This window comes from Mrakia frigida (genome assembly GCF_051309035.1).
Source record: "Mrakia frigida strain ATCC 22029 unplaced genomic scaffold BDY24scaffold_2, whole genome shotgun sequence".
In the NCBI taxonomy this organism is placed as follows: domain Eukaryota; kingdom Fungi; phylum Basidiomycota; class Tremellomycetes; order Cystofilobasidiales; family Mrakiaceae; genus Mrakia; species Mrakia frigida.
The window spans coordinates 1154680-1181264 of NW_027481279.1; the positions used below are offsets into that span (position 1 = coordinate 1154680).

A 26585-nucleotide genomic window follows, 5' to 3' on the forward strand; every position below is an offset into this window, starting at 1 on the left:
AGAGGGAAGATGGTGGTTGGTGAGGGACAGTCTCTCCTTCAAGCGATTCAACCTTTGTACTCTTTTCGAGACGGCCTGTTTTCTGAATCTGTCAGCGTGGAAGGAAGAGATGGTCGTCGTTGGTAGGAGAAGCTTCGAGCCATTTCCCTCTCCCTTCTCTTTCAGCCCTCGGTCGACGTTGAACCTTGCCCCGAGTCTTCAAACGGCCATGAGCTCAACCTCCTTCCTTTTCTCTCGTTTGAGCTCTTTATTCTTGATTCCTTTACTGGTGCTAGCAGACCCTTCGGTGCTCGTATATACTCGGACAGCAGGTTCGTGGCACGAGTACGAGAGCTTCGAAGCAGAGAGAGGCGGACGTCGAGCTCACCTCTTTCCCTCCCTTCCCTTCTCCTCTCTCCCTCCATCTCTCTGCCACCAGGATTCCGCCATGACTCGATTCCAACTGCAATCGAAGCCTTCAAGCAACAAGGACCCCTTTACAACATATCCTTCTCGTTCTCTGAGGATCCAGCTCTCTTCTCCGACGACGGGCTGAACGAGTTCGATGCGATTGCTTTCGTCTCCAACTCGGACGAGGGTTCGTTCCTCCTCCTCTGTCTCTCGCTCATTTCGAGTACACATCATCGAGCTGATATATACCATCTCATCATCTCTACTGCAGTCCTCGATCAATCCGGCAAGGACGCCTTCCTTCGCTGGCTTCAAAAAGGAGGGAACTTCCTCGGTGTCCACGCTGGTTGCGCTTGCCTCTTCACCACAGAGTTCTTCCAGAACGAGGTGGGAGCTCTATTCGATTATCATCCTACTCTGCAGCAAGCGGTGAGTTCGTTTGAGGAGCTATGCTCGAGGGTTGAAGAGAGGAGAAGAGAGAAGCTGATCTTCGTGACCTTCTTCTCTTCACCTCCCTCGCCTTCCCATCGCAAAGACCTTCCTGCCTCTCAACACCACTCACCCAGCTATGACCAACATCCCAGCTCGATGGACGTTCGAAGAGGAAGTCTACTACTTCAGATCGGATCCTAGGACGGTGGGAGCTACTGTTTTGATGACCGTCGACGAGTCGAGCTACAACGGTTCGTCGTCTCTCAGTCTCCTCTCTCCGTCTCCTCCATCGACCCGTTTCTCTCAGACGCTCATTTGGCTCTTCGTCACGCTCTTCATAGACACCGGAGGAGTCTCAACAGGAGCCTACGACCAAGGCTCTCCTCATCCCATCGGTTCGTCGCTCTCTCTTCCTCCCCTTTCCTCTCCTTCGTCGCATCGCACTCTCTCACCACTTCCTCCCCCCTTTTCATCGCAGCCTGGTATCAAGACCCAACTTCGGCCGTCACAGTTTCCTCTTCAGTGAAAGCAGGTCGCTCCTTCTTCACCTCTCTCGGTCACAACAACGCGACTTGGGAGGTCAGTCCCACTTTTCTCCCTCTTCCCATCTATTTCTTCTCTTCGAACTGACTCCCTTCCTCGCTTCTACAGGACCCTATCTTCCTCGAACACGTCATGAAGGGACTCGTCTGGTCCCTTGAAGCTGGAACGACGAGGGCTTTCGACTCGACCGCTGAGATTGGGACGGCGTCGAACTCGACGACTGAAACTTCCTCTTCCGTCCTCCCGTGAGTTTTCACCCTCGTTCGATGAGACCCCAACGCCTAGATGATCAATCTCCGACTGTTTTTTTGCTTTGCGGAGCAGCTCCTCCTCGACGACTCCCTCCGGTGCGTCGCCATCCGGAACGACCGCTTCGACTCAAGGAGCTTCTCCTTCCTCTACCGCTGCTTCCACTGGAGGGTCTTTGAGTAGGATACATACGATAGGCAACAGTTTAGTGCTGAGTGGGGTAGCTTTTGCTTTGGTAATGCTGCTCAGCGGATGAGAGGAGGACTGTTTCCGAGTGCGGGAGCTGTCACAGTCTACTGAGACGGTCGACCTATACTTAAGTCGACCAAGTAGGGCTCTTGAGAGGTACCTGAGTATTTCAAGCACTCAAGTAACCTTGGACAGGACGCGAAGACGTAGCCTCTGGGTAACAAGGAGGCGAAGGGAGCGAGCGTTTCTTCGAGCTCAGCGACCAACTCCTTCCTTTCAACTTCCATCCTCTCCTCCCCCTTCCCACCCCCTTTCTGCTTTATCGCTCTCCGTTGTCCCCCTCAAATGCTCAGGATTACTGCTCTTTATCTTCGTCTCGCTCGAGATCTCGGCATCCCTCAGCCCAAGGAGGACAAGACGCCAGAGAAGGGAAGACGTCGATCCCTCCGCCCTGTGGGCATCCCTTCCTTTTACTTGATATCCCAGTGGGTCAGTCCGATACAGCACCTTTTCCTTGACGCGGAGCTGAATCTGGTACTTACTCGGGGTTCCATGGTATCCTAGATTCGCACATCCTTCGGCTTCTCCCCTCTCGACAACCTCGTCCTTCAGCACGTTGAATGGAGCTTCGATCCTTCTTTCCCTTCCTGCTGGAAAGAGTGGCAGCTCTACGACCCTCTCGCCTCTACCCTGACCCAAACGGGAGATCGCGCCGTAATTGGAAGAGACATATCAGACTCGGACGAGTGGGAAGCCATGTTGAATGGAAGGAAGGGTTTCTGGGCGTCACCTCACCTTCAAGGTCATCTCGTCTTGACGGTCGCTTCTCCTTCTCGAGTGAGTTCTTTATCACGATTTTTTGGGGGGTTTGTAGCTCCTCTATTCTCGGAGCTGACTAGTCTCGGGCTTTACGTTCCTTCAGGCAGAACGATTTCAAGACCGGAGTGCGCGTCTCATCGCATCGATCAACTCGCTCTTCCCCCCTTCCCTCACCGTCTGCGATATTCTGGGCATCAAACCTGAAGTGGAGATCTCGTCGTTAGACTTCGACACGTCACTCCGAGTCTCTACGCTCAAGAAGAGGAGGCTACCGGGTCGATGTTCGAACCTTTCTTCGTGAGCAGGATGATTCCGACGTTCTCTTCCCCGGCCTTTCTGACCAGCTCTTCACCTGACAGGCTCGATAATACACACTGCTCTACGACTGCTCACTTCCGGCTGGAAGAAGTAGAGGTATCTGAATCGCCGACGGGAGTGCTGTCGAGGTGCGTTCGTCCTTCTTCCCTCCTCCACCGCGTCTTTTCGTCCCCCTGATCCTCTTTCCTCTTTTTCGATTTACAGGCTCATGTGGATTGAGAACTGTCTTTCAGACCCCGAACTTGTCACCGGCTTTGGATGTCCTCGTCCTCCTGAGGAGTTTCGCGACCCGAGAGTCATCCTCGCCGACGTCCTCGACGTCGTCTTCTCCGTGATCTCCGATACCTGCTCTCCTCACCCAGCATCGGATGCGACGTTCTTGAGACAGTCGATTGACGTCCTACGATCGTGTTCGCTGGTGAACAAGACTTGGCACGTAAGTCCAGCTGCCATTCGCTCAGTCCGCCCACCTTCTGATCCGGTTTATCGCTTTCTCGCCTCAGTCTCTCGCCCTTCCTTACCTTCACCGTCATATCGTCCTTCCGAATCGAGGCTCAATCAAGAACACGAGCACTGACCTCGTCCTCTACCTTCAATCAAACCCTACCCACATCCCATTCGTCAAAACCCTCCACCACCCGATGCTCAAGACCGCTTCGATGCGTGAGAGATGCGTCTCGAGCAAGCTGGATCTCCTCTTCATCTCAACGGTCTTCCCTTCCCTCACCATCATCCGAGGACTCGTCGTCGATCCCTGCAACATAGCGGTCCTCTCCTCCCTCTCGAAACACGCGCCGTCGCTTCGAGAGCTTTCCGTCGAGGTCACCTTCACGTCCTACGACCGTCAAACCACCTCCTTCAGGAACGCTCGTGGAATCGGAACCATCGATCTTCCTCCCTCTCTCGAGAGTCTTTCTCTTTCGATGGACGTCGGTCTTTCTTTCTCGCAGTACATCCTCAAGAGGCTGGTGGAGACCGGGGAGTCGACGTTGGGAGGAGTGGCGGAGCGAAGGTACGAGCGACGCGTCTACTCCAAATCTCGCACGCATTTCAGTAACTAATCAGTACCTCCTTGGTCTCACCAGGAGTCTCCCAAACCTTCGTCGTCTCCTAATCGAGTTCGTCGTTCACGGCGATGCTGGCGACGACGCGTCACCCTTCGCTCTGGACGGGACCCTTCCGGAACTCCGAAGGCTCCTCACTCAATTCGGATCCACTCTCACCCACCTCAACCTCACGGAGAAGAACTTCGACGACACTCGAGAACTCTACGACGCTCCCTCCCTGCCTCTTCATTCCCTCATCGCCTGCCCCTCCCTCCGGATCCTCGCCGTCGATGGACTTCGTCTCGAACCCCTGCTCCTGGCCCGACAACCCTACCCCTCCCTCGAGCAGCTCGAGATCGGTGTCTCGGATCTCTCCGCACGAAACGAGGACGAACTCTCCTTCGGATGCGGTTGGTTCGACCCCGGATCCTCGACTCGAGACGGAGCCCTCTTGCGAGAGCTCGTCGAGAGTTTCGAGAGATCTCGTTTTACGAGGTTGAGACGAGTCAGGTTGACGTGTGCAGATTGGAGGTTCGAGAAGCATAGAAGGATGCGTGGGTTGAAGGAGAAGGTTCGAGCGTTGCGTTTGATGGGGATCGAGCTGGTCGATTTTGAGGGAAGGGTCTGGTCGGAACAGGGCTGAGGGAGGAGGGATTGAGAGGACGTAGAGTTGAGAGTTTGCATATTTGCTGAGTCCAGTTTTCAATGACGTTCACGAAGTCTTGCCCGTCGTTCCTACCCGTCTCGGAAAGTGAGAACTCTTTGCCTCGTTGTCTCGTCGCGTCGTCGATTCGCTCTTCTCTTTCGCTCTTTCGTCTCTCCTCCTCGGCAACAGAGGGAAAAAAAACATACACACCACCTACTCTCTCCACTACAGAGCCGGAGCAGACGAGCAAAAAAGTATCAAAGGAAAGCAAAAGGGAAAACAAGAACAGGCGAACTACTGAAAGTTCAAAAAAAGGGCTTTGGGGTTGAGTCGGATTTCCAGTCTGAGGGGAGTTTGGGTTCGACCGGGAGAGGGTTGAAGAAAAATTGAGCTTAGACGGTAAGGTAAGAAACCGAATGAGAAGACGTTGAGGTCGGGTGAGCGTAGTTTGGGGAGGGGAGAGGCGCGTTGGCCGGGGAAAGGGTTGACTACGAAGAAAAGGTGGTGTGGACGAGAAAAAAAGCTAACTAGAGAAAGAATGAAGGTTTTTTGGGGATTGTAGATGTCCCAGATCAAAGCAGACATGTAGAAATCATAATGCCGGTGACTTCATAAGGGTCGATGCTGTTTCCGGTGGTAGTTGGGGAGGTTAGAGTGAAGATGCGACGCGGGCGAGAGGTAGGAGGAGACGAGGTGAAGAGCGATGGGGCGTAGACGAGGTAGGGAGTTGGAGGAAACGAGATATAATGAGAGATGGGACGAAGAGAGAAGAGAGGGAGGAGGGAGGGAAGGGGGCGAAGGAGGGAAGGAGGGAGGAAAGGAGGGAGGGACGAGGGAAGGTCAGCCTTTGCTCGACAGATCGCACGCCAACACCAGATCGTTCAGACAAGGGAAAGCGAATGAAAGAAGAACTAACTTGGAAGCGGGTCGTCGGTCCTCGAGGTATCCTGGAAGAAGTGGGAAGGCGAAGGAAGAGGTCAGCACAAGAGAGAGAGAAACGAGGTCGAGACGGGAAGGGGAACGAACCCTTCTGCTGCTGGGCGACCTGTCGGGGGATTCGGATGGAAGCTCCTCGGTTGGCGACTCCCCAAGAGAACTGTCCGATGCTGAGAGACAGAGGAGGGGCAGAAAGGTCAGCTCAAAGCCTAGAAGTGAACGACGACGCGGGACGAGAGGAAGAGAAGGTGAACGAACTGTCCGGTCTCGTGCTTTCCAGAGAGTCGGAGCTCGTTCTCGGATCCGTAGACGGCGATGTGCTCCACTGTTGACGAGAAATAGTCATCAGTACGAGAAGAGAGAAGGAAAGGCAAGGAGGGAGGACGAACTGTGTTTCGACTCGAGCTTCTTGACGGCGTCCATGATGGCGGAGTATCCACCCTCAGCTCGCATCTCCTTCGTCGAGAAGTTGGTGTGGCATCCGGCTCCGTTCCACTCTCCCTCCTTGACGATCTTGGGGTGGAAGGAGACCTGGACGAGAAAACGAGGCGAGGAGGGAAAGTCAGCGACGGCGTCGAGGACTCGAAACGAGAATTGACGAGGAAAGAACGTGCCTTGATTCCCCACTCCTCAGCACATCTGATGAGAAGGAATCGGGCCATCCAGAGGTGATCTCCCACTGAAGAAGCCGAAACGAAGAAGAAATCGAGGCGTCAGCGACAAAGTTCGAGGACGAAACGGGAAGAGCGGGAAGAGAAAAGAAAGACGAAAACGCACTGGAGATACCCTCACAGGGTCCGACCTGGAACTCCCACTGGGAAGCCATGACCTCGGCGTTGATACCGGCGATCTCGACTCCGGCGTAGAGGCAAGCTCGCTGTTTTCGTTTCGTCGTCGTCGTCGTCGAAGAGGGAGAGAAAGGTCAGCGATCGGCTCGTCTCGCTGAGAGACGAGGACAAAGTCTACTCACGTAGTGAGCCTCGATCAGGTCTCGGGCGAAAACTCGTCCTTGTCCAACCTGAAAAGAATCAACGTCAAAAAAGAGGACAGAGAAAGAGAGAAAGAGGAAAGGTCAGTCGAGAGCTCGGCGAGTTTCTCGAGATCCGCCGAGCGACGAAAATGGCTACGCACACCACAGTAGTCTGATTAAAACGAAGGAAGATTAGCTCGAGTTCCGACGAAGGTATAGAGAGGCGAGAAACGACGTACAAGGTCCCTGGGGTCCGGGGAATCCTCCCTTGGGCCAGGCAAGAGGCCATCCGTCGGCGTCGAGGAGGGAGTACTCCTGCTCGAGTCCGAACCATGGGACGTGCTGATGGAAAGGAAGAACGAGGAGATGGGTAAGTAAAAAAGTTTACGAGGAGCGAGAGAAGAGAAAGGATTGAACGAACCTCCTTGGCCGCCTCCATGGCCTTGTTGGCATGGAATCGGTGGTTGGTTCCTAAAGACGCAGGCAAGGCACAAAACAAAAGAGCAATCAAAGCATGTCAGATATGGTCGTAGCGGCGAAGACGAGGGAGGAGTAGTAGGACTAACGGTTGGGGGTTCCGTCAGAGTTGAACGTCTCGCAGCTTTCGCATCACAAGAGGTCTCGGTTTTAGTTTCTTCGTCTGATTCTCGTTCTCGATTCTAGGAAGAACACCCTCGGGGAAAGGAGTCTGGGAAGAGGTTCGAGTCGTCTGAATAGACTTACAGAACGAGGATGTTGTCTCCACCTCTGTAAGGGTCCTTGAAGATGGTGACGGGTCGGACTGGAGGAGGAGAAAGGGAGACGAGGTCAGCTAGACTGAGGACGCGTTCGAGGTAGTAGAGATGGAAAGGACGACTGACGGTAGACATCAGAGTCGTGTCCAGGGGCTTGGTTGGTCTGAAATGGATAAGGGATGAGCAGGATAACGCTGTCAGTAGGGATAAAGGGAAGGAAGGAAGGGAAAGGAAGCGCCAGTTGTCTTCGAACGACTGAGCTTCCTCCTCGAGCAAGCAAAGGTAGAACTCACACTCGATCCATCGAAGTTCCACTCTGTGAAATGAAAGAAGACCAAGCATACCAAGTCAGCAAAAAGGCGAAGAGACGACGTCGTTGGAGGACGAAAAACGAGGTCGCGCTTTCTCCTTCGATGACGAGCAAAGAAACGAGATGGGGAGAGAAGAACGAACCCTTGAGTTCCGAAACCGACTTGACGGGGGCATCGACGGTCTAGAGCACCACACCAACAACGTAGAAACGAGCTCAGCACGAGCGAGCGAGCGAGAGAAGGAGACAAAGAAGAGGCCAGGGAGGTTTGAAGGCCGTTGAGGTCGGAAGGACTCGGTGCTTGTGATCAAACGACCAAACACTTTTGATCCTTCCTTCCCTCTATCCCTGACCTTATCTAGGAGCTCCGAGCTTCTATAGATATGAAGATGAAACGAAGATGCTCACGGTGGTCTTGCACCTGGAACGAACGGAGCAAAGGGTGAGGAGGGAGAGTGGTCAGAACGAGGCGAGTCACGGGCGACCAACGAAGAGGGCAACTCTGGTTCGGAAGAAAAAGAGGGCTGAAAGACTCACCTCAATCCTCCCTCTCCGTCAATCCAGACGTCTGTAGGAGGCAAAGAGAACACAGAAGAGAGTCAGCTTCCAGTCTCGAAGAGGAGAAGGGAAGCGAAGAAGGAAGAGGAAAGGGAAAGGAAGGCTATCCAAGCTCATCCTCTCGTCGACCTGACTCGCTCCTCCTTCCCTCCGAACTCTCTCTCCTCTTGAACTCCCTCTACATCTCTACCAGCAACCAGTATAAACTCGATACTCACACTCGGCCATGATCTTTCCTCCCCTGTAGAGACGAGCACCAAGAGGGAAAAACTGGCGTAAGTCTCAGGCGCAATCGAGGAGGGGAAACGCTAAAGCGACGAGCGCAATTTACGCACTGGGAAAGAGCGAGGTAAGGGGCGAGAAGCGTAGGGTTGTGTCGGTAATCCTCAGCAGAAGTCATCTTGAGAAACGAGAAGAGCGAGCAGAGAAGGAAGCGCGAAGAGAGAGCAGCTCAATCGGGGAGGGGTTGGTTGCCAATGCGATTTGACGCTCTCTTTTTTCTGGGGTTTGAATGGCGAATAAATTTCCTGGGGCTTCTCGGAGGTGGTGGACTCTGAGATCTGACTGGAAGGGAAGATTTGCTGGAAGTAGTGGAAGAGAGGCAGGTGAAGGATTGACTATCGAACGAGGCTCGAAAAAGAGCGAGAGGCAGACGACCAGGTGCGCTCGAACGAGATGCAACAGACGAGATTGAGATTGCGAGAAGAGCGAGGCTTCTGGGACGGCCAAGAAGATAGTGAGATAAAGGGGTGAAGGGAGTATTTATGGCGAGAAATCTATAGAAGTGGTCAAGCTGAAGTAAGGGAAGAAGAGGCAGAGGAAATGAGAGAGAGAACATTCAGAGAAAACGTAGAGTTCGATTTTGAATCAGACGCGACGCTAAATGAAAGAACAGGCTCGCACAACGGGAGCTGGAGCAGACAGAGATGGAGAGGAGACCCGTAGGCATGGGTATCTAATGAAGCTCCAAGGAAGTGAGTGAAGAAAAATCAAAAGCAAAATGGCTTCTTCGGGCCAAGTGACCGACGCGTCCTTTACCTCTCTCTTCCGTCTCCTGCTCCCTCCCCAACGCGTTCTGCGGAAGTCTCCGTACGGATCTCGTCCGCTTACCTCCAGACGGCGAGGGAACGAAACCGGCAAAAGACTTCAATCGAGCGAATCAAGGAACGAACGCACAACGCGTCTTTTCACCTCGTCTCCTTCTCGCTGCCGCCTGCTACATCTCTTCGTCATCATTCCTATGGCTTCTGAACGCGACCTTAATTTCAGGGCAGAAAGTTAAGAAACGACGCGCGCGTCAATCGTCTCGACTCCTTCCCACCTCTCTCCGTCCGTGACCTTGAGCTCAGCAGCAGCCTGAACCCAGCTATAGATGACACCTCGGGGTACCATTTTGTCTCAGCTGTCTCGACGAACGGCTCCATCGCGACGCGTTCGTCCCGCTTTTCCTCCTCGACTCGTTTTCCACGACTCCATCCATCTGCTACCTAATCTAATCTGCCTAACACTTGAGAGAAACGTTATCTACGATGTATCGGTAAGCAGAGCCTGTGGCCATCGAGGTACAGTCGAAAGCGAAGGAAACCGTTGAGGCGGTGGCAGCAAAAGAGATGTCCGACAGAGTGTGTTTCTTGAAGGTTGGAAGGTTGGTTCCCACCTTGGTGCAAGAGGTGTCCCCGGTGCGACAGTAGTCGTTGAAGGTGATGGATTTATCTGAAGACGAGAATCGAAGAAGAATGGGGCTGAGCGAAGGAAAAGGAACGAAGAGGAAAAGAGAGGCGACGCGTCGGGTTTCGACTCACCTCCCGCCGAAACCGTGATAGGGCAAGAGTTCTGTCCGTAAGCGAGGGCTCCAAGCTGGAAGTCGAGGGTATACTTCTGGCCAAGCTGAGGGACGATATCTTGGACTAAGGTCATGACTCCAGGACCTGTCGGAACGGTGATGCTGAATCAAAACAAAACCTGATCAGCTTCTCCTCCGATGAAACGCGATGGTAGAGTATACTCACAAAGACCAGTGACCTCCGGTATCGCTGGGATCTGCGTATACATAGGGGCCACTGTACACGGTGGTAGTAGACCTCATGGTGCTGGGCAGAGCGAACCACCTCCAAGGCGAGACGTGAGTTGGGTCGGCCGTTTGGAAGTCTCCGTTCTTCAAGACAGGAAGGGATGAGTAAGCGCTGCCTCTGTAGGGGAGGCGGAGTTTAGACGTACTACGATCAAGTTGGTGCTCAAGCAAACTGGTTGAGGGACAGCGGAGGGGCTGGTGCGGCGAGCGAAAGGAGGAAGAGGATCAACACAAAGCTCGACCGTCTCAGAACGCGAGAAATCAATGGCTCAACTCACTCTGTCCTCCTTCTAGGTCCTGCTCTCATTCGTTCGACGATCTGCTTCGAGGTCGCCTGTCGTTTCTTGATGACTCGAAGGGCAGCGACGTCGTTCTCGGAGGAGGAAGGGGAGCTGGGTTGAGCGAAAGCGAATTGGGAGGCGAGGAGGAGAGAGAGGAAGAAGGACTTCATGGTGACCGAGAGAGAAATTAAGAGGTTCAAAAGAGTGTGGAGGTCGAGGAAAAGAGTGTGGTGTGGACGTTGAGGGTAAAGGAAGGACGGCAAGAGAAAGCGAGTTTTCGAAGGAAAGAGGTCCAAGCGCGTCGACCCCTGACGAGGGCTCTCCTCCGCTCTGTCTCAGTTCTTTGCTCGCTTCCTCCTCGAATATATGTACTCAAGCTCACAGGAGAGAGGTCTCGAGAGTCTCACGTTTGATGTCGCTTTGGAAGGGTGGAATTGCGTTGAATCGCGTCGCAGACGAGGAATGTGCGTCGCGCCTGGCCTCCCCTCTCAGCTTGTGCACTTCTGACTATTCGGTTCCTCTTTTCATCTCGTTTCCTTCTCTCGCTACCTTGCTTCGTACTGCAGGGAGCTCACCTCGGCCCAGTACTTGCGAAGCAAATTCATCGAGTTCGAACAACATCAAGATGAACGAGAATCGAAAAGGAAGGAAAACCAAGGGCAGTCCTGCTGAGAGAGATAGGGAGAGATATGGAAAATCGTGGCAGTCATAACGGTAAGCGGAGATAGGAGAGTAGACGAGTGAGCAAAAGAGAGTGAGCGAGCAGGCAGATGCGGATGCAGAGGAGACGAAAATCGAAAGGAGAACGAGGACGAGAACGAGGACGAGAACGACGGAGAGATAGAAACACGAGCAGCAGGGAACTGAGACTAAGAGATGGAAAACGATAGGCAGGACTGGGATAGAGGGACAGGGAAAGAAATGAAGAAGATGCAAACGAAGCGAGCTCGAAACGACGACGCGTCTCCCCTCCCTCCCCACTCATCTCCTCCTCCCCAAGACCTTCGCGAAGACCCTCCCCAAGCTAACAAAGAAGTTAACCAAGAATCCCACCGTCCCCACCGCCACCGTCACCACCAACGCGATCTGGTAACTACACACGTCGTGATCACCTCTGAACTCGATATCCTCGACCGGCACGCTCGTCCACCATCTTGCCTGCTCGCTCACGCACGTCAACGGCGTCGAAAGCAAGTCCGAGAGGGAGAGGGAGAGGAGGGAGGACCAGAGGGAGATGGAGAGGAGGTCGAGGGAGGTGAAGAGGAGTTTGGAGGAGAGGGACCAGAGTCCGACGGGACGACCAAAGTATTCGAGGTAGATGGCGAGGAGGACGTGCAGGAGGGTGATGGGGCTGTAGATGATGGCGACTGAAACGAGAGAAGAACGAAGAGCAAGGTCAGTTCTCCGAAGAAAGAAAGAAAGAAACGAGATACGACAACGACGCTGGACGTTGAACTCACCAACAGGACTACTCCCCGTGATCCCCTGCTTCCCCAACCCCGCCTCCAACTCCCTAATCTTGATCCCAACACCCATCGTCCCAGCCGTCAACCCAAAGTTCAACGCCCTCAGCACCAACGGCGTCCAGTAGCTGTAAAGCAACCAATGCCCGACCCTCTCCAGTCGATTCCTCCTCTTCGCTTCCTCCCCCTCTGGATCGACGGGCAAGAAAGGAGCAGAAGAGTAGGGTTCCTCCCAACCTGGGGTTTTGGATTGATGAGCCGAGTAAGGGTTGGAGAGGTCGAGACGAGGCAAGGGAATGTGGAAGGAAGGGAAGTGAGAGGAGAGACGCGTTTTGGGAGGACGTTGGAGAGGTGTGCCGTTTGCTGTGGAGGAGCCAGGGGTCGGAGGTTGTTCGCGTTGATCTTGGGAAGAACGTGGAAGAGGGAGAGGTGGGAGTGCTGGGGAGGAAGGGTAGGAGGAGGAAGCTGTTGTTGCCGTGTTGGGGAGGGAAGAGGTGTGATCGCCTGCTGAAGCACTCGTGTCGGGGAAATAGGAGTGGTACTTGTCGTCCAGTCCGAACGCCACCGCCTTCCTGCCAGAGTTCAAAGCTGCTTTTCCCTTGTTGAGCAACCACCACTCGTGTCTCTTCCCCTCTGGCGGTGAAGCTCCAGTTCCAGCTTGATTCTCTACGTCCTCGTCTGAAGAGTCCTCCTCTCCTGGGCGGGCCACTCTCGGCTCGGCGGTTCGTTGGGGAGGGAACGATTCGGGTAAAGAGAGCTGGAGAGGAGAAATTTGACGTTCGAGAGAGTGGAAGGGGTAGGTGGAGGAAGATTGGGAAGATTCGTGGTGTTGGTAGAGGTGTTGGGACGTTTGGGAGGGCGAGGAACGAGGATGGGTCGAGGAGGAGGAGACGGGGAGGAGTGATTTCGGTGAAGTCGGAGGCGATTCTCGTTCGTGCTCGGCGAAAGCTGTAGACGAAGCGAAAGTAGAGAAGCGAAGAGAGTCAGCTACGAGCTTCCTAGTAGAAAAACACTGACTTGAAGGTGAAAGGGAGGTCGGGTAAACTCACGAGGTCGAGTCCTGACCTTCTTCCTTCCCAAGCTCTCGGTCGTTCGCTTCCAACCCTCCGTTTCAGTAGAAATCCTTCCTAAACTGCCCAGATTCCCTCTCGATCTCGAAGTCGACTTGGATCTTGACAACGACGAACCCGACGAAGCTGAGGAAGCTGTTTGAGCTGGATGAAGGGAGGACGAAGTTGAAGGACCGGCTGTGTGGGGAGGAGGAAGAGGCGAGGTTGGACGAGGAGGAGGAGTCGCGCTCGAGAAGGTGATTTTGGCAGGAGAAGAAGGGGAATCGAGAGAGAGAGGAGTAGGGATTAAGGAGGAGGTTCCTGTAGAAGTCGAGGAAGGTGACATGAGATGGGAGTCGAGAGGGAAACAAGCACTTGAGCGAGCTCGACCTCGACCTCTCCAACGCTGCGTCGCTGGCTCTCTTTTTCGTTCTCTCTCGTCCTGTCCTTCGTCTCCCTTTCTCCCCAACTCCATTCTTCCCTTTCCTTCTCTTTTCTCACCCTCTACAACCCCCTTCTGCCCAGGATGCCTATCTCTGAGCACGACAACTACGAGGACGAGGACGACATCGACTACACTGAGATCGAGGAGAAGTGAGAAGACTCTTCTCTCTTCAAAAGTCGCCTCCTTTGTTCTCAAGAGCTCACCTCCTTCGCTTCTCTCCCCTTCCTCGCTTCTCCTTGTAGATACCGTCCTACTCTCGACGAGGGATTCGAGCACGTTCTTGTCGTCGATGGAGTTCCCGGTGAGTTTATTCTTTCCTATCGAGGAGTCTATGAGATCTGGAGAGCTCGAAAGAAAGAGCTGACCTCCCTCTCCTTCCTTCCCTTCCCTCCTCTCTCTCTCTCCTCTCCCTCCCCTTCTTCTAGTCGTCGATGAATCCAAGCGAGTCAAGCTTCTCGAGCGACTTCGAGCTCAGTTCAAGAAGCAAGGGGTCAACGTCGAGGAGGATCAGATCATCATGCCTTGGGACGATGCCACCAACGAGTCCAAAGGGTGAGCTCTCCGTCCTTTCTTCCTCCCTCCCTTCTTCACCTCTCGCCACCACCATCACATGTCTTTCTGACCTCAAGTTCGACTTCTACTCTCTCCCTTACCCTGCTACAGATTCCTCTTCCTCCTTCTCCCTACGTCCAACGACGCTTCCTTCGCCCTCCGAGTCCTCGACCAGTCCAAGTTCGGAAAGAACACCCTCCTCTTCAACAAGTTCTCGGACGTCGAGCGATTCGCTTCGGTAGAGACCGAGTGGTCCGAGCCTCAGGAGACTACTTTCGTACCCAAGGTGAGCATCGTTATCTTCTCTTCGAGTAGGATAAGTCGAACGTGAGGGAGGAAGGAAAAGAAGGGAGCTCGAGCTGACCTTCGCGTTTTTCCCTTCCTTCCTTCCTCCTCCTCTTCCTCTCAGGCTCATCTTCGAAAGTGGCTCGCCGACACCCAGGGTCGAGATCAGTACGTTCTCCTCCGAGGTACCAATGCCTCCGTCTTCTGGAACGGTCGAGGAGCTCAGTCTGAGGAGATCCCTTACAAGGACGCTGTGAGTTCTTTTTCGAGTCTCTCGTCTCCTCCCTTCCCTCTCGCTCTCGTTCCTCCCGAGCTCACCAGTCTGCTCTCTTCGTTCTTCTCTACAGCGATGGGGAGACTACTACCTCCAATGGTCCCCTCTCGGAACCTACCTCGCCACCACCCACGGACCCGGAGTCGCCCTCTGGGGAGGAGAGAAGTTCCAATCCCTCGACCGATACTCCCACCCTCACGTCGCTCTCATCGCCTTCTCCCCTTGCGAAAAGTACCTCGTCACCTGCTCCACCTCCGACCACCCCATCCACGTCGCCGAGGACTCGCCCGTTGGACCTCGTCACTTCGACGCCGAGGAGGACGAGGGAAACCACATCGCCGTCTGGGAGGTCAAGACCGGTCGTCTGCTTCGAACCTTCCCTGGAGAGTTCAACGCTCCTCCCGTCGTTTTGGGATCGGACGGAGTCGCTCTCGCCGCCGACAAGGGTCCTCGAGCTCCTACCTGGCCTGCCCTCAAGTGGAGTCCCGACGACAAGTACTGTGCGAGGATCGCGACCGGATCGCAGATCTCGGTCTACAACGCTCCTGGGATGGATCTGGTCGATAAGAAGAGTGTCAAGATCGAGGGAGTGGCGGACTTCGAGTGGTGTCCTCTGGGAGAGAAGGACAAGGAGGGAGCTGCCGGAGGGAAGAAGAAGGAGAAGGAGAACGTGTTTGCCTACTGGACGCCCGAGGTCGCCAACCAGCCGGCTCGAGTGACTCTGATGGCCTTCCCTAGCAGGACGAGCTTGAGGTCGAAGAACTTGTTCAACGTTTCGGATGTGAGTACCTTTCGTTTTTGGTTGGGCGGGAGGTGAGAGGGTGGGGAGGGAGAACGCGTTTGATCGAGAGCTGACCTTTCCTTCGTTTCGTTCTCTCGTTTGCTCTCGTTCAGTGCAAGCTTCACTGGCAGGACCAGGGAGACTTCCTCTGCGTCAAGGTCGATCGTCACACCAAGACCAAGAAGTCCATCTTCTGCAACCTCGAGATCTTCAGGATGAGGGAGAAGGATTACCCCGTTGAGGTTATCGAGTTGAAGGGTGAGTCTCTCTTCCTCCTCCTCCTGCCTTCTTTCCCTCTCGTTCGAGACTCGTTTTTGCTGACTCGTAGTTTTTGGTTTGTTCGTTTCGTAGACACCGTCACCGCCTTCGCCTGGGAGCCCAAGGGAGATCGATTCGGAATCGTCACCTCGAACGATCCCAACCTCGGAAACCCTGGACCTGGAATCACCATCAAGTACAACGTCGTCTTCTACCAGCTCGATTCGAGGAAGGGAGATTTCAAGATCTTCAGTAAGCCCTACCCATCCTTTCTCTCTCGTCGAATGAAGGAACGAAGCTGACCTCTTCCTCTCCTCCCTCCCTCCCTCTCCCCTCGCAGAGACCCTCGACAACAAAACCTCCAACCGAATCTTCTGGTCTCCTCGAGGTCGACAGGTCGTTCTCGCCACCTTCGAGTCCTCCAAGTGCGATATCGAGTTCTGGGACCTCGACTTCACCACCGACGAGCAGATCTCCAAGAAGCCCGATGGAGAGTGGGGACTCAACGTTCAGCTTCTCGCTACCACGGAGCACTACGGGATGACCGAGATCGCCTGGGACCCTTCGGGTCGATACTGCACCAGTCACGCTACTAGTTGGAGACCTGGAGTGAGTGCTTTTGTTTCGGTTTCGAAGGAGAGGGAGGAGAAAGGAGAGAGGGGAGACGCGACGACGAGAACGAGATCGCGAACGAACGCTGACCCCCTTCCTTCCCCCTTCTCGTTCGTGCCAGACCGACTCCGGCTACACCATCTGGGATTTCAAAGGCCAGGAGCTCAAGCGAGACAACATCGACGCCTTCAAGCAGTTCCTCTGGCGACCTCGTCCCGCCTCCCTCCTCACCAAGGAAGACCAGAAACGCGTCCGAAAGACGCTCCGAGAGTTCTCCCGAACTTTCGACGAGGAGGACGCCGCGGCCGAGTCGCAAGGATCCGCCGAGGTCCTCCAGCTGAGGAGGAGGTTGATTGACGAGTGGAACGCCTGGCAGGCGAGTGCGAGGGGCGCGTTGGAGGAGGAGAGGAAGAGGTTGGGCGTGTGGCCGACGGTGGTGAGGACCGTTGGAGGGTCGAAGAAGGAGGAGGTCGAGGTGGTGGAGGAGTGGATCGAGGTGGTTATCGAGGAGAAGGAGGAGATTGTGGCTTAGATTCAGTAGCGCTAGTGCATCGGTCGTGTTTTGACTTCGGTTCGGTTTATGTTGACGAGTTTCTTTCTTGCATCTTGTTGCTGTTCTGCTTCGAGAAAGAGAGAGCGAGAGTTGAGTCGAAGAGGAGAACGAACATGTCTTCCAAACGGACTTTTCAGTCGTCGGAATCCAGATACAACGAAAGCTCCGAGGAGAGGACGTGTGGGTCTTCGAGTTGAGTCTTTCTGGTCCTCGCCGTCTGAATCGAAGACAGCAGGAGCATCAATCGAACAACGAGGATGGCAAGATGGTAGGAAGGGTGATAACAAATACGAAAGATCAGCTACAAGGAATGAGAACGAGAAACAAAGACGTGAACGAAACCCCCAAAAAGAAAATACGACGCGACCTCCCCTCTCCCTCCCTCTCGGTTCCTCGCTCCCCCTAGGAGAACCCACTCCTATTCCTCCTACTTCTACCCCTCCTAACCACAATCTCCTCCACCTCATCCTTGCTGACAATCCTCTCCCTCCCGCCTCTCTTCCCTCCCTCCGACAGCCCCTCAGCAACGACGAACGGACTCCCCTCGGGCGGTTCCGACTTCTCAGATGTCGGGCTGTTCGAGGCTGGATCCGGGAGTACGAGGAACCCGTCATCCTATCCAAAAGGGCCTCTGAAGAGCGAGGCTGTAGCTGTCGAAGTCGGCGAAGAGACGAGGGAGGACGAGTCAAGAGCGCGGCCTTTGAGCAGCTGAAAAGACTTCCAGAAACCACCCATGTCGTGCGTATCAGCTCAATACAGCGTTTTAGAGTTCGTCCAAGTGTCCGTAAGTCGAGAAAGTTGTGGTTGGGAGGGAAGGAAGGAAAAGAACGAAGCTCAAAAGTCAAGGTCAACTTTTCTGAAAGACGCACGCTGACCTCCCCTCTCACCACCACCCTCCCCTTCCCTCTCGGTCACCCCCTTTCCCTCTCTCCCCCCTCCCATCTCCCCCTTCTCTCTAGCTCTTCAGCTCTAGAGCTTCAACCATGTCCGACGAGGAAAACAACGCCAACGAGTGAGTTCGATAGCTCCTTCTCGCCCTTCCGCCGCACCTCCCTCCTTTCCCTTTCTATGAGCTCGTTCGCTGACCTCTCGATGGTTGATCCGCTTTCTTTTCCGTCTTCCAGTCAGGAGGAGGATATCAGGGTTAGTTCATCCCTCTTTTCTCATTCCTTCAGAGCTCAGCTCTGGGCTGGAGGAAGGAAGAGCAGAATCGTCGAGCTCGAAGCTGACTCCTTCCCTTCCCCTCCCTTCGACTTCTTCTTTACAGGCCGACGAGGATGAGGAGATGGGAAACGACGAGGTCATGGATGGAGCCGAGGGAGGTGATGCTGAGGAGGAGGTACGTTCAATCTCTCAGCTCTCCCTGGACGAGGGCGAGGAAGGAGGAAGGAGAAGGACCGAAGCTGACCTTGTTTGCCTTGCCTTCCCTTCCTCGTTTCCCATCCTACAGGTCAACTCTCCTCGTCCAGGAGAGAACGCACCAAAAGCCAACGCTGTCAGGGTCACTTCTCTCTACATGACCAAGTACGAGCGAGCCAGGATTCTTGGAACGAGGGCGCTGCAGATCAGGTCAGTTCAGCCTTCGAAGCTCGAACGAGGGACGGAACGGAGGTCGACAGAGGCAGGTGCGGGGGGAGTTGGAGGGTTTGTGGTGGGCGATAAGCAGGACGGAGATCCGAGCTAGCTCGCGGAGTCCCTGGGATCTAGGGGAGGAGGTACTGGAGCTGTTGAGCTCGACGAGAAAGACCCGCCTCGACGTGAGCTCAAAGCTGACCTCTCCTTCTCTTTCCTTCCTCCTTCTCAGTATGAACGCCCCCGTTCTCGTTCCCATCACTACCGAGTCGGATCCTCTGGAGATTGCTATCAAGGAGTTGGCTGCCAAGAAGATTCCTTTGGTCGTACGGAGATACCTGCCTGGTGAGTTCGAGCTCAGCCCTCCTTCCCTTCCTCTTCCTTTCGTCCCTCACGTCGGATTTCCGTCTTCTATAGCGAGACTCGACGAGCTGACGTTGTTGGCCTCTTCTCTCGTCGTCGATCAGACGGCTCGTTCGAGGACTGGAAGGTCGAGGAGTTGATCACCGATTGATCTGTGTTCGCGACGGGCTGGGTTTGGGTTTCGAGGACGTTTTTTTACACGATCTATGTACCATCAGAACAACACGTCCACGAGAGATAACCCTGACTCTTGACAGAGATGCAGCAGATAGAGAGTTGAGTTGTAGCTCACTCTCCTTCTTCCTTTTCCGTTCGAACCGAGCCAGACTTCGAGAGACGTGCACCTCATCAATCGAAAACAACCTTCTTCCCCTTGGGAGCTCCTCCAGCTCCCATCCCCATAGCAGCCTCCTTCTCCTTCTGCTTCTGCTTCGCGATCCACGAAGGGTGCATCCCAGCGAAACTCTCCTCGGGCTTCTTCTTCGGCACTCCTCCTCCTCCTCCACCACCCGCTGCTCCTCCTCCTCGTCCTCCACCGAACCCACCAGCTCCAGCAGCAGCCGCCTCTCGTCCTCCAGGGAAGTTCGAACTCTTGTACGTCTTCGGAGGAGGTCCCATCCCAGGAACGTACTCCGGCCTCTCGTCTCCTCCTCCTCCGTACCCTCCTCGTCCTCCTCGACCACCTCGAGCTCCTCCGCGACCACCACGATCCCCACGAGAAGAGGATTGACCTCGAGGGTATGGGTTGGTGTTGGAAGGGGAGTGGGAAGGGTAGCCGGCGTCGGCATGGGTGGATCCTCCTCGAGAAGCGAGGAAGGAGTCTCGTCCTCGAGTGGCTTCGGTGAATTGAGCGGTTCGAGCTTTGAGATGGTTGGCGGCTGCTCCGTACTTTTTCTCCCAGATACTGAAGATGAGAAAAAAACGAAAGCAAAGGAGACGAAGAAGTCAGCGAAACGAAGAGATCGAGGGAAGGACAGACGCGTCGCATTTCGAACGAAGACGCGTGTCGAAGGGAAGAAACACTAAAGACTCACGCCTTCCTGGCTCTCTGACCTCTCCTGTTCTTCCTCTCCCCACCCTCGTCACTCAAATCCTCCGGTTCCGAGTCCGATCCAGCGATGAAACCCGAGCTCAACGAAGGGAGGAAAGTCGAGGTCGAGATCTTCTTCTTCTTCGCCTTGGGATCCGTAGGAGCTGGAGGAGGTTTCGACTTCTTGGCGGGAGGAGCGGCTGCTGTTGAGGAAGAGATGGATCCGGAAGACCACGAAGCTTGAGAAGCGCCGTCGTCGTCCGAGGAGTTTCCTTCGTCCTCGTCGTTCTCGTTGTCGGATCCTGACGAGGACGCGCCGTCTCCGGGCTCGAAGTAGAGATCCTCGTTTCCTCTCTCGTCCAGGGGTTCCTGCTCGTCTTCCGCATTCTCCTCCTGCACTCTAGGAGCGGTAGCAGTACTCGTCGAAGCCGAAGCAAGTCCTCTCGGTGGTCCTCCCAAGACGTTCCTCTCGACGGTAGGACCTCTCCTCTCGACCCTCTTCTCCTCCTTGACCTTCTCCTTCTCCTTCTCTCGCTCCTCCGGATCCATCCACAGACGGACGGTCTTGACGGCGTCGGTGATCTCCTTGGCGAAGGTTTTGGAAGAGAGGATTCGGTTGGCGGGTTTGGATTTGAGCTCGTCGTGAGGAGGAGGAGGAGCGAGAACGACGAGTGCGAGGATGGGGTGGGTGGTGAGGGTCTTTTGCTTGGTGAGACGGGTGTGGAGGGAGAGAAGGGTCAAAGGGGCGAGAGGGACGGTCTGAAGACGAGGAGAAAGATAGTTAGCGGGGGGGAAGAATGGGAGAGGGAGGGAGGGAAGGAGAGAGCGAGCTGACCTTGAGCTCGGTGAGTTGAGTTGAGAGGTCGAGGATCTCAGGGGAGGAGGAGTCATCGTTCTTCTTCCTAAATATCACGAAAGTGGAAAGACGGATCAGACTTCTGCATCTCGTAGACCTTCAAAGCTTCGGAAAGCCACGACGAGGACGAGAAGGCGGGGAGAAGGAGGGTCGACTTACTTCAACTGAGCTATCTTCTTGATCAACCTCTGAGTCTCGAACGTCTGAGCCTTCTTCGCTCCAGCAACCAAAGTCTTCTGGAGATGATGCTAGAGGTACCGGCCGAGACAAAGACGCAAGCGGTGAGCTTCAAGCCGTTCTTGAAGGCGAGCTTAAGGAGGGGAAGGAAGGGAGAGAGCTCACAAATTTCTTCTCGAGTTGCTCCTGAGTGAAGGGGATGTAAGGGTTGGGAGCTTGAGGAGCTTCTCTTTTACGCTTGGAAGAGTAGGCCCAAGAATCTTCGGGTACAGGATCTGTAGGTTGAGGGTCCATAGTTGAAAGGGAGGGAAGGGGAGGAGGTGAACGTTGCAGGGAAGGAATTGAGAGCTCAACTTTCGAGCTTCCTCCCTCCTTGAATCTTCAAACGCTCACAGCCGAAAATCTTTCAGCTTGATGGGAGAGCAAGAGAGTCCAATATACAGGTACGTCGTCTGAACCTACCTTCCTATCGCAGTGTCAGCTCACTTTCCCTCCCCTGGTCGACAGATGAGCCACAAAAGGATCGACATCTCGACCTCACCTCCTTCCCTCCTCCTTCAACCCATTCTTCTCGACTCAGCCGACCCTTCTCCGATCTGGCAGAAGCAACTACATAGGAGACAACCTTTTCCCGACAACTACGTTCACGAATCTTTCCTGGCGGTCATCGAGGAAGCTTGTAGGTTGACTTCTTCTCTCCTTCTCCTCCCGCGCGGCTCGAGCTGACCTTGACCTTCCTTCCTTCTTGAAGCCACCTCTCCACCACCACCACTCCTTCTACCTCTCATAATATCCTCTCTCGTCATCTCCTTGCCTCTATCATCAACCTTCCTCTTCATCGCCGTTTTCGTGGACCTCCTGCGAGGCGCTCTCGCTCCTTCCCTTGTCATCTACGGATCCCTCCTCGGAGGATTCGTTGGATATCTGCTCTTCAGTCTGCTCACTGGTCCAGTCAAAGGTGAGATGAATCTTCTTTTTCTCTCTCTCTCTCTCTCTCTTCGGGAAGGTCAATCAGAAGATCTGAACTTCATCTCCTCGTCGACTCGAACAGATCGGAAACCTCTTCGACCGACGATCATCACCCTCCTTCTCCTCCACTGCCTCTCGCCCATCCTCAGAACGTTAACGGAGGCGACGACGAGTGACTCGATTTGGCCTCTGGCAGGGGTGCTGTTGCTGCTGGGCTTGGTCTTGGGAGATTACGGGAGCAAACCGGAGACAGCAAAAGGGTTCGTTCGCGTCGTTGCTTTCTCATCCTCTTTTTCTGAGACTGACTGAAACAAAATCTTCTTGTACCCCTCCCGCAGACTGGCTCACTCCCTTTCGCTGACTTCAACTCTCTCAGCATCCGTCGTCCTCGCTTCCCGGCTCCCTACGAACACCCACGTCTTTGCGCTCGTCCTCTTCGCCGTCGTTCTCTTCGCCTTGGCTCCTTCGCTTCTCAAGCATCTTAGAGTCAGTCCAGCTCTTCACCTTTCACCATTATTCACCTTCGACGTGTTCGTTTCTGATCGTGAACCCTCTCTCATTCTCTTCTCGTCCTCCAGGCCTACACCCCGCCACTCGCCTTTCTCCTTTTCGCCATCACCTTCGCCAGCCTCCACAGATCTTCGTCGGTAGCAGCAGTCATATTTGCTAGCACAACCTTTGGTGTCTGTGTGCTCGCTCCCTTCGCGATGGTTTGGAATTGGACGGAGAAGAGGTCAGTCCGGAGACGCGTCTCTCTTTTTCCTCGTTTTCCCTCGTGTCCTTTCTTCCGAAGGAGTCTCTCGATTCTCCAGCTCATCGCTGACGCATTATTCATTTTCTCTTCTGATGTTTCGAACAGTGTGATCAAGGGGAACTGGGACGTCGCGGCTCCCGTCGTGAGGAGTGGAGTTCGTTGACGCTTCGAGATTGATCATTAAACTTTCTGCTTCGTCGTCCGAGCCGAAAGGAACAGGCAAGACTATCGGCATCGTTCTACTCAGTTCTCAGAAGAGCAGCGCTGAGAGGACAGAGAGATAGCTGGCCGGCCTTGCGAGCTCAGACGAAGGTCGAACGTCCTTTTGATCTTGTCCTACTCAGCAGCACAGCAAAAGGAAAGCTACACTACTCAGCACCGTAGTCATTGCTACCGATTGTATCCGACTCGACGATCCTCCAGTGGAAGCGGCGGTCGAGGAAGGAGAAGCTGCTTGAGTCGAAGCGGTCGTTCCGGATGGCGACGCGCCCGAGGAAGTCGTGGAAGAGGAGCTGCTCCGTAAAGAAAACAGCAGTCAGAGACCAATCATCTAGGTATTGAGGTCTCGTTGAACGAGGGTGAAGACTCACGGGAGGACGGAAGAGGAAGTTTCAGTCGTCGAGTTCGACGCCGTCCCAATCTCAGCCGATGAGTCGAAAGCCCTCGTCGTTCCAGATTCAAGAGACCAGACGAGTCCCTTCATAACGTGTTCGAGGAAGACAGGGTCCTGTGGAAGCGAGGAAGGGAGTCAGTTTGAAGAGAAGAAAGAGATGGGAAGAGGGAGAAAAGTGAGACTGACCTCCCAAGTCGCGTTGTTGTGACCGAGAGAGGTGAAGAAGGAGCGACCGGCTTTCACTGAAGAGGAAACTGTGACGGCCGAAGTTGGGTCTTGATACCAGGCTGCGGTGGGGTGGGAGGAAGGATGGGTGAGAGAGTGCGACGCGACGAAGGAGAGGAAAGGGGAGGAAGAGAGAGCGACGAACCGATGGGGTGAGGAGAGCCTTGATCGTAGGTTCCCGTCGAGACTCCTCCAGTGTCTATGAAAGGAGGTGCAGGTACTGAAATGAGCGTCTGAAGCTGTGAGGCCCGAGGGGAGATGAAGAGAGGAGAGACGACGAACCGTTGTAGCTCGACTCGTCGACGGTCATCAAAACAGTAGCTCCCACCGTCCTAGGATCCGATCTGAAGTAGTAGACTTCCTCCTCGAACGTCCAACGAGCTGGGATGTTGGTCATAGCTGGGTGAGTGGTGTTGAGAGGCAGGAAGGTCTTTGCGATGGGAAGGCGAGGGAGGTGAAGAGAAGAAGGTCACGAAGATCAGCTTCTCTCTTCTCCTCTCTTCAACCCTCGAGCATAGCTCCTCAAACGAACTCACCACTTGCTGCAGAGTAGGATGATAATCAAACAGAGCTCCCACCTCGTTCTGGAAGAACTCTGTAGTGAAGAGGCAAGCACAACCAGCGTGGACACCGAGGAAGTTCCCTCCTTTTTGAAGCCAGCGAAGGAAGGCGTCCTTGCCGGATTGATCGAGGACTGCAGTAGAGATGATGAGAGGGTATATATCAGCTCGATGATGTGTACTCGAAAATGAGCGAGAGACAGAGGAGGAGGGACGAACCCTCGTCCGAGTTGGAGACGAAAGCAATCGCATCGAATCCGTTCAGTCCATCGTCTGAGAAGAGAGAAGGATTTTCAGAGAAGGAGAAGGAGATGTTGTAAAGGGGTCCTTGTTGCTTGAAGGCTTCGATGGCAGTTGGAATCGAGTCATGGCGGAATCCTGGTGCGAGAGAGATGGAGGGAGAGAGGAGAAGGGAAGAAGGAGGTGAGGTCGACGCTTCTTCTCTCCTTCCAAGCTCTCGTGCTCGTGCCATCGTTCTACAGACGAACCTGCTGTCCGAGTATATACGAGCACCGAAGGGTCTGCTAGCACCAGTAAAGGGATCAAGAGTAAAGAGCTCAAACGAGAGAAAAGGAAGGAGGTTGAGCTCATGGCCGTTTGAAGACTCGGGGCAAGGTCGAGACGTCGACCGAGGGCTGAAAGGGCTCGAAGCTTCTCCTACCAACGACGACCATCTCTTGCTTCCGCACTGACAGATTCAGAAAACAGGCCGTCTCGAAAAGAGTACAAAGGTTGAATCGCTTGAAGGAGAGACTGTCCCTCACCAACCACCATCTTCCCTCTCTCCCTCTCTCTTCAGCCCAACCTCATCCTCAGCACTCCATCCCTTCTTTCCATCAGCATGTCCCTCTTTTGCCTCCCCACCGAACCCGCCAGTTTCTCTCCCTTCTCTCATCCTCACCATCAACAGTCTTGTCCTAGATTCGAAGGTGGCTTCCCTCAGCGTCAGCCGCAACAATCCTTCAACCCCTTCGAGCTCAACTCTCTACAGCCCTCCCTCCCTGATCAGCCTTCTCCTCCTCCTCCTCCTCATCCTCGTTCTCGACACCATCACCACCACCACCACCAAACCTTCACTCAACCTCCTCAGTCTCTTCCCTTCGATCCCATCGACGCTCACAAGCAACGACTTCTCGCCGAATTCGCTCAATCCCTGGACCAGCTCTACCCTTCAACCTCCTCCTCGACTCGCGGTCAGCAACATCATCAACACGTCGTCGCCGCTCCTTCGTACGAGAGCGAGAGAATCCGCTACTTCGAGGCTCAGTTGAAGAAGGAGAAGCTAAAAAAGGAGTTGGAGGTTGAGAGGACCAAGTTGGCTAGAGCGAAGGAGGTCCACAGGAGGAGGGAAGAGGAGGAGGAGAGGAGGAGAGCTGCCATCGTCGTCGAGAAACAGAGGCAGGAGGTGAGTCTTTCTGGTCTTCCCTCTTCCCTCGCACGGCTTATATTGACGTATCCCGATGATTACTCTCTACAGAAGCTTCAGCAAGCCTACCTTGCTCAGCAACGTCGCTTCCAGCAGCAAAAACAGCAGCGTCAACTCGCGGTCCAGGAAGAACAGCGTCGTCGATTCCTCGAGCAACGTCAGCAACAGCAGCATCACCAGCAGTCTTCGAGTCCAGGAGGTCTCGAGCAGCTCTTCACTCTCCTCTCCGGATTGGAATCTCCTCGTCTAGAAGTTGAGCAGCCCGTTGAGCAGAAGGTTCGTCTCGTTGCTTCTTCTCCCTCGTCGTCTCGTTTCTCTTTCGCTCTCGCTGACCTTCTGCCTCTGTTTCTCCCCCATCACAGACCATCGAACAGCCCTCCTTCGGAGGTCTCGATCAGCTCCTCACCTTCGCTCAAGCTCTCGAAAACAGTCCCGTCCCTCGAGCCGGTGGTTCTCAGCGTGAAGTCGCGTCGGAAAAGAAGGTGAGTCTCTCTTTCTTGTTCGCGGGTCCTTCTCTTCTCTCTCCTTCCCTCTTCTCAAGTGATTGACCTCTCGTATTTCTTCCCTTCCCTTCTTAGGCTCCTCAGCACACCTCCCGACCAATATCTCCTCTCACAGCACTCCCTCCCTCTTCTCTCACCACCCTCCGATCCCTCCAATCTCAACTCCACTCCCTGCTCGCCTCGCCAGCCTCGACCTCATCCCCCGTGGTTCTCGCCCACCACCTCGAGAAACTTCTCATCGCCGCCGACGGACTCGAGAGCGGAGGGGACGAGGTTGTGAGGAAGGAAAGGAAGAAGTTCGTGAAGGAGGTGGAGAAGGTGTTGGAGAGTTTGGAAGGGATGAAGGCAGTCGTCCCGTCGTCGGAGGATCCTTCAGACGTGATTCCATCGGACCTCACTCTTACTGCATCGGCCTCGCCTTTGGAGGTCGTCGTTTCTTCGCCAACTCCCGTCGCCGTCGAGAAACAGGTCGTCGCGTCGGTTCCCACTCCTCCCACGACTCCCCTCAACATCATCGACGACGCTGCTTCGGACACCTCCAGCATATTTTCAACATCCTCTTCCGTTTCAAAGTCGAAGGGGAAGGGACGAACAGCGAGTGTTGGGGACGAGGAGGATGAGGAGGAGCGGTACGAGTTCATTTAGTCTTTGTTTTCTCTCGCTTTTTCGTCTCACATGTGTTCGTTTAGACTTATTTGCATCGATGATCCTTATGTAATCAACATCTTTTCTGACTGGTCGCCGAGGTCAATGTGAAAGACAAGCGAAAAGAA

At 54.5% G+C, this 26585-nt stretch overlaps 14 protein-coding genes across 14 annotated transcripts; 7 read left to right on the forward strand and 7 right to left on the reverse strand.

The window, feature by feature from the left end:
* BDY24DRAFT_100988 (ThuA domain-containing protein) lies at positions 1-2147 on the forward strand. The gene is made up of 8 exons (XM_076635782.1): positions 1-311; positions 419-577; positions 662-819; positions 926-1073; positions 1164-1217; positions 1313-1401; positions 1474-1610; positions 1690-2147. Exons 1-8 carry the CDS (start codon positions 110-112, stop codon positions 1868-1870), a joined length of 1128 nt encoding a protein of 375 aa, XP_076500915.1. The 5' UTR covers positions 1-109; the 3' UTR covers positions 1871-2147.
* A 321-nt stretch (positions 2148-2468) lies between these two features.
* On the forward strand, positions 2469-4982 carry BDY24DRAFT_101079 (uncharacterized protein). The gene is made up of 6 exons (XM_076635783.1): positions 2469-2640; positions 2726-2919; positions 2982-3068; positions 3145-3376; positions 3591-3952; positions 4026-4982. Exons 1-6 carry the CDS (start codon positions 2560-2562, stop codon positions 4627-4629), a joined length of 1560 nt encoding a protein of 519 aa, XP_076500916.1. The 5' UTR covers positions 2469-2559; the 3' UTR covers positions 4630-4982.
* Positions 4983-5204: 222 nt separating this feature from the next.
* BDY24DRAFT_411709 (putative GLN1-glutamate--ammonia ligase) lies at positions 5205-8540 on the reverse strand (the record flags this gene model as incomplete). Its single annotated transcript, XM_076642964.1, has 20 exons — positions 5205-5256; positions 5549-5579; positions 5659-5738; positions 5827-5893; positions 5958-6099; positions 6168-6247; positions 6346-6445; positions 6539-6586; positions 6700-6710; positions 6778-6880; positions 6960-7009; positions 7105-7139; positions 7262-7319; positions 7399-7435; positions 7566-7588; positions 7726-7765; positions 7991-8003; positions 8120-8150; positions 8359-8381; positions 8476-8540. The coding sequence occupies 20 exons, from the start codon at positions 8538-8540 to the stop codon at positions 5205-5207; spliced, it is 1089 nt and encodes a 362-aa protein (XP_076500917.1).
* A 15-nt stretch (positions 8541-8555) lies between these two features.
* BDY24DRAFT_375979 (uncharacterized protein) lies at positions 8556-9060 on the reverse strand. The gene has a single exon (XM_076638613.1). The coding sequence runs from the start codon at positions 8976-8978 to the stop codon at positions 8592-8594; it is 387 nt and encodes a 128-aa protein (XP_076500918.1). The 5' UTR covers positions 8979-9060; the 3' UTR covers positions 8556-8591.
* A 581-nt stretch (positions 9061-9641) lies between these two features.
* BDY24DRAFT_368161 (uncharacterized protein) lies at positions 9642-10662 on the reverse strand (the record flags this gene model as incomplete). Its single annotated transcript, XM_076638012.1, has 4 exons — positions 9642-9882; positions 9943-10068; positions 10150-10383; positions 10490-10662. 4 exons carry the CDS (start codon positions 10660-10662, stop codon positions 9642-9644), a joined length of 774 nt encoding a protein of 257 aa, XP_076500919.1.
* Positions 10663-10865: 203 nt separating this feature from the next.
* On the reverse strand, positions 10866-13679 carry BDY24DRAFT_101878 (uncharacterized protein). The gene is made up of 4 exons (XM_076635788.1): positions 13005-13679; positions 11953-12903; positions 11507-11859; positions 10866-11461 (listed from the first exon to the last, which is right to left on the reverse strand). The coding sequence occupies exons 1-4, from the start codon at positions 13477-13479 to the stop codon at positions 11000-11002; spliced, it is 2241 nt and encodes a 746-aa protein (XP_076500920.1). The 5' UTR covers positions 13480-13679; the 3' UTR covers positions 10866-10999.
* On the forward strand, positions 13531-16743 carry PRT1 (translation initiation factor eIF3 core subunit b; the record flags this gene model as incomplete). The annotated part of the gene is made up of 10 exons (XM_076638013.1): positions 13531-13598; positions 13692-13750; positions 13875-14001; positions 14113-14287; positions 14411-14539; positions 14634-15341; positions 15455-15599; positions 15693-15851; positions 15940-16208; positions 16333-16743. The coding sequence occupies 10 exons, from the start codon at positions 13531-13533 to the stop codon at positions 16741-16743; spliced, it is 2250 nt and encodes a 749-aa protein (XP_076500921.1).
* On the forward strand, positions 16680-18307 carry BDY24DRAFT_101198 (uncharacterized protein). Its single transcript, XM_076635786.1, has one exon. It carries the CDS (start codon positions 16792-16794, stop codon positions 18043-18045), a length of 1254 nt encoding a protein of 417 aa, XP_076500922.1. The 5' UTR covers positions 16680-16791; the 3' UTR covers positions 18046-18307.
* RPO26 (DNA-directed RNA polymerase core subunit RPO26) lies at positions 18242-18841 on the forward strand (the record flags this gene model as incomplete). The annotated part of the gene is made up of 3 exons (XM_076637114.1): positions 18242-18333; positions 18569-18681; positions 18804-18841. Coding segments are annotated over 3 exons (243 nt in total), but the record flags the coding sequence as incomplete, so codon positions are not given.
* A 461-nt stretch (positions 18842-19302) lies between these two features.
* BDY24DRAFT_375992 (BUD22 family protein) lies at positions 19303-21150 on the reverse strand. Its single transcript, XM_076638614.1, has 4 exons — positions 20928-21150; positions 20745-20833; positions 20565-20631; positions 19303-20488 (listed from the first exon to the last, which is right to left on the reverse strand). Exons 1-4 carry the CDS (start codon positions 21054-21056, stop codon positions 19730-19732), a joined length of 1044 nt encoding a protein of 347 aa, XP_076500924.1. The 5' UTR covers positions 21057-21150; the 3' UTR covers positions 19303-19729.
* GPI2 (phosphatidylinositol N-acetylglucosaminyltransferase) lies at positions 21151-22648 on the forward strand (the record flags this gene model as incomplete). The annotated part of the gene is made up of 6 exons (XM_076644333.1): positions 21151-21441; positions 21514-21720; positions 21814-21991; positions 22070-22217; positions 22310-22464; positions 22591-22648. Exons 1-6 carry the CDS (start codon positions 21270-21272, stop codon positions 22646-22648), a joined length of 918 nt encoding a protein of 305 aa, XP_076500925.1. The 5' UTR covers positions 21151-21269.
* Positions 22649-22695: 47 nt separating this feature from the next.
* Positions 22696-24508, reverse strand: BDY24DRAFT_101193 (ThuA domain-containing protein). Its single transcript, XM_076635785.1, has 8 exons — positions 24372-24508; positions 24103-24261; positions 23860-24017; positions 23606-23753; positions 23469-23522; positions 23285-23385; positions 23076-23212; positions 22696-22997 (listed from the first exon to the last, which is right to left on the reverse strand). Exons 1-8 carry the CDS (start codon positions 24472-24474, stop codon positions 22826-22828), a joined length of 1032 nt encoding a protein of 343 aa, XP_076500926.1. The 5' UTR covers positions 24475-24508; the 3' UTR covers positions 22696-22825.
* Position 24509: 1 nt separating this feature from the next.
* BDY24DRAFT_101100 (uncharacterized protein) lies at positions 24510-25883 on the forward strand. The gene has a single exon (XM_076635784.1). The coding sequence runs from the start codon at positions 24725-24727 to the stop codon at positions 25793-25795; it is 1071 nt and encodes a 356-aa protein (XP_076500927.1). The 5' UTR covers positions 24510-24724; the 3' UTR covers positions 25796-25883.
* A 61-nt stretch (positions 25884-25944) lies between these two features.
* Positions 25945-26546, reverse strand: BDY24DRAFT_376000 (uncharacterized protein). Its single transcript, XM_076638615.1, has one exon. It carries the CDS (start codon positions 26451-26453, stop codon positions 25971-25973), a length of 483 nt encoding a protein of 160 aa, XP_076500928.1. The 5' UTR covers positions 26454-26546; the 3' UTR covers positions 25945-25970.
* Between the last annotated feature and the right edge of the window lie 39 nt (positions 26547-26585).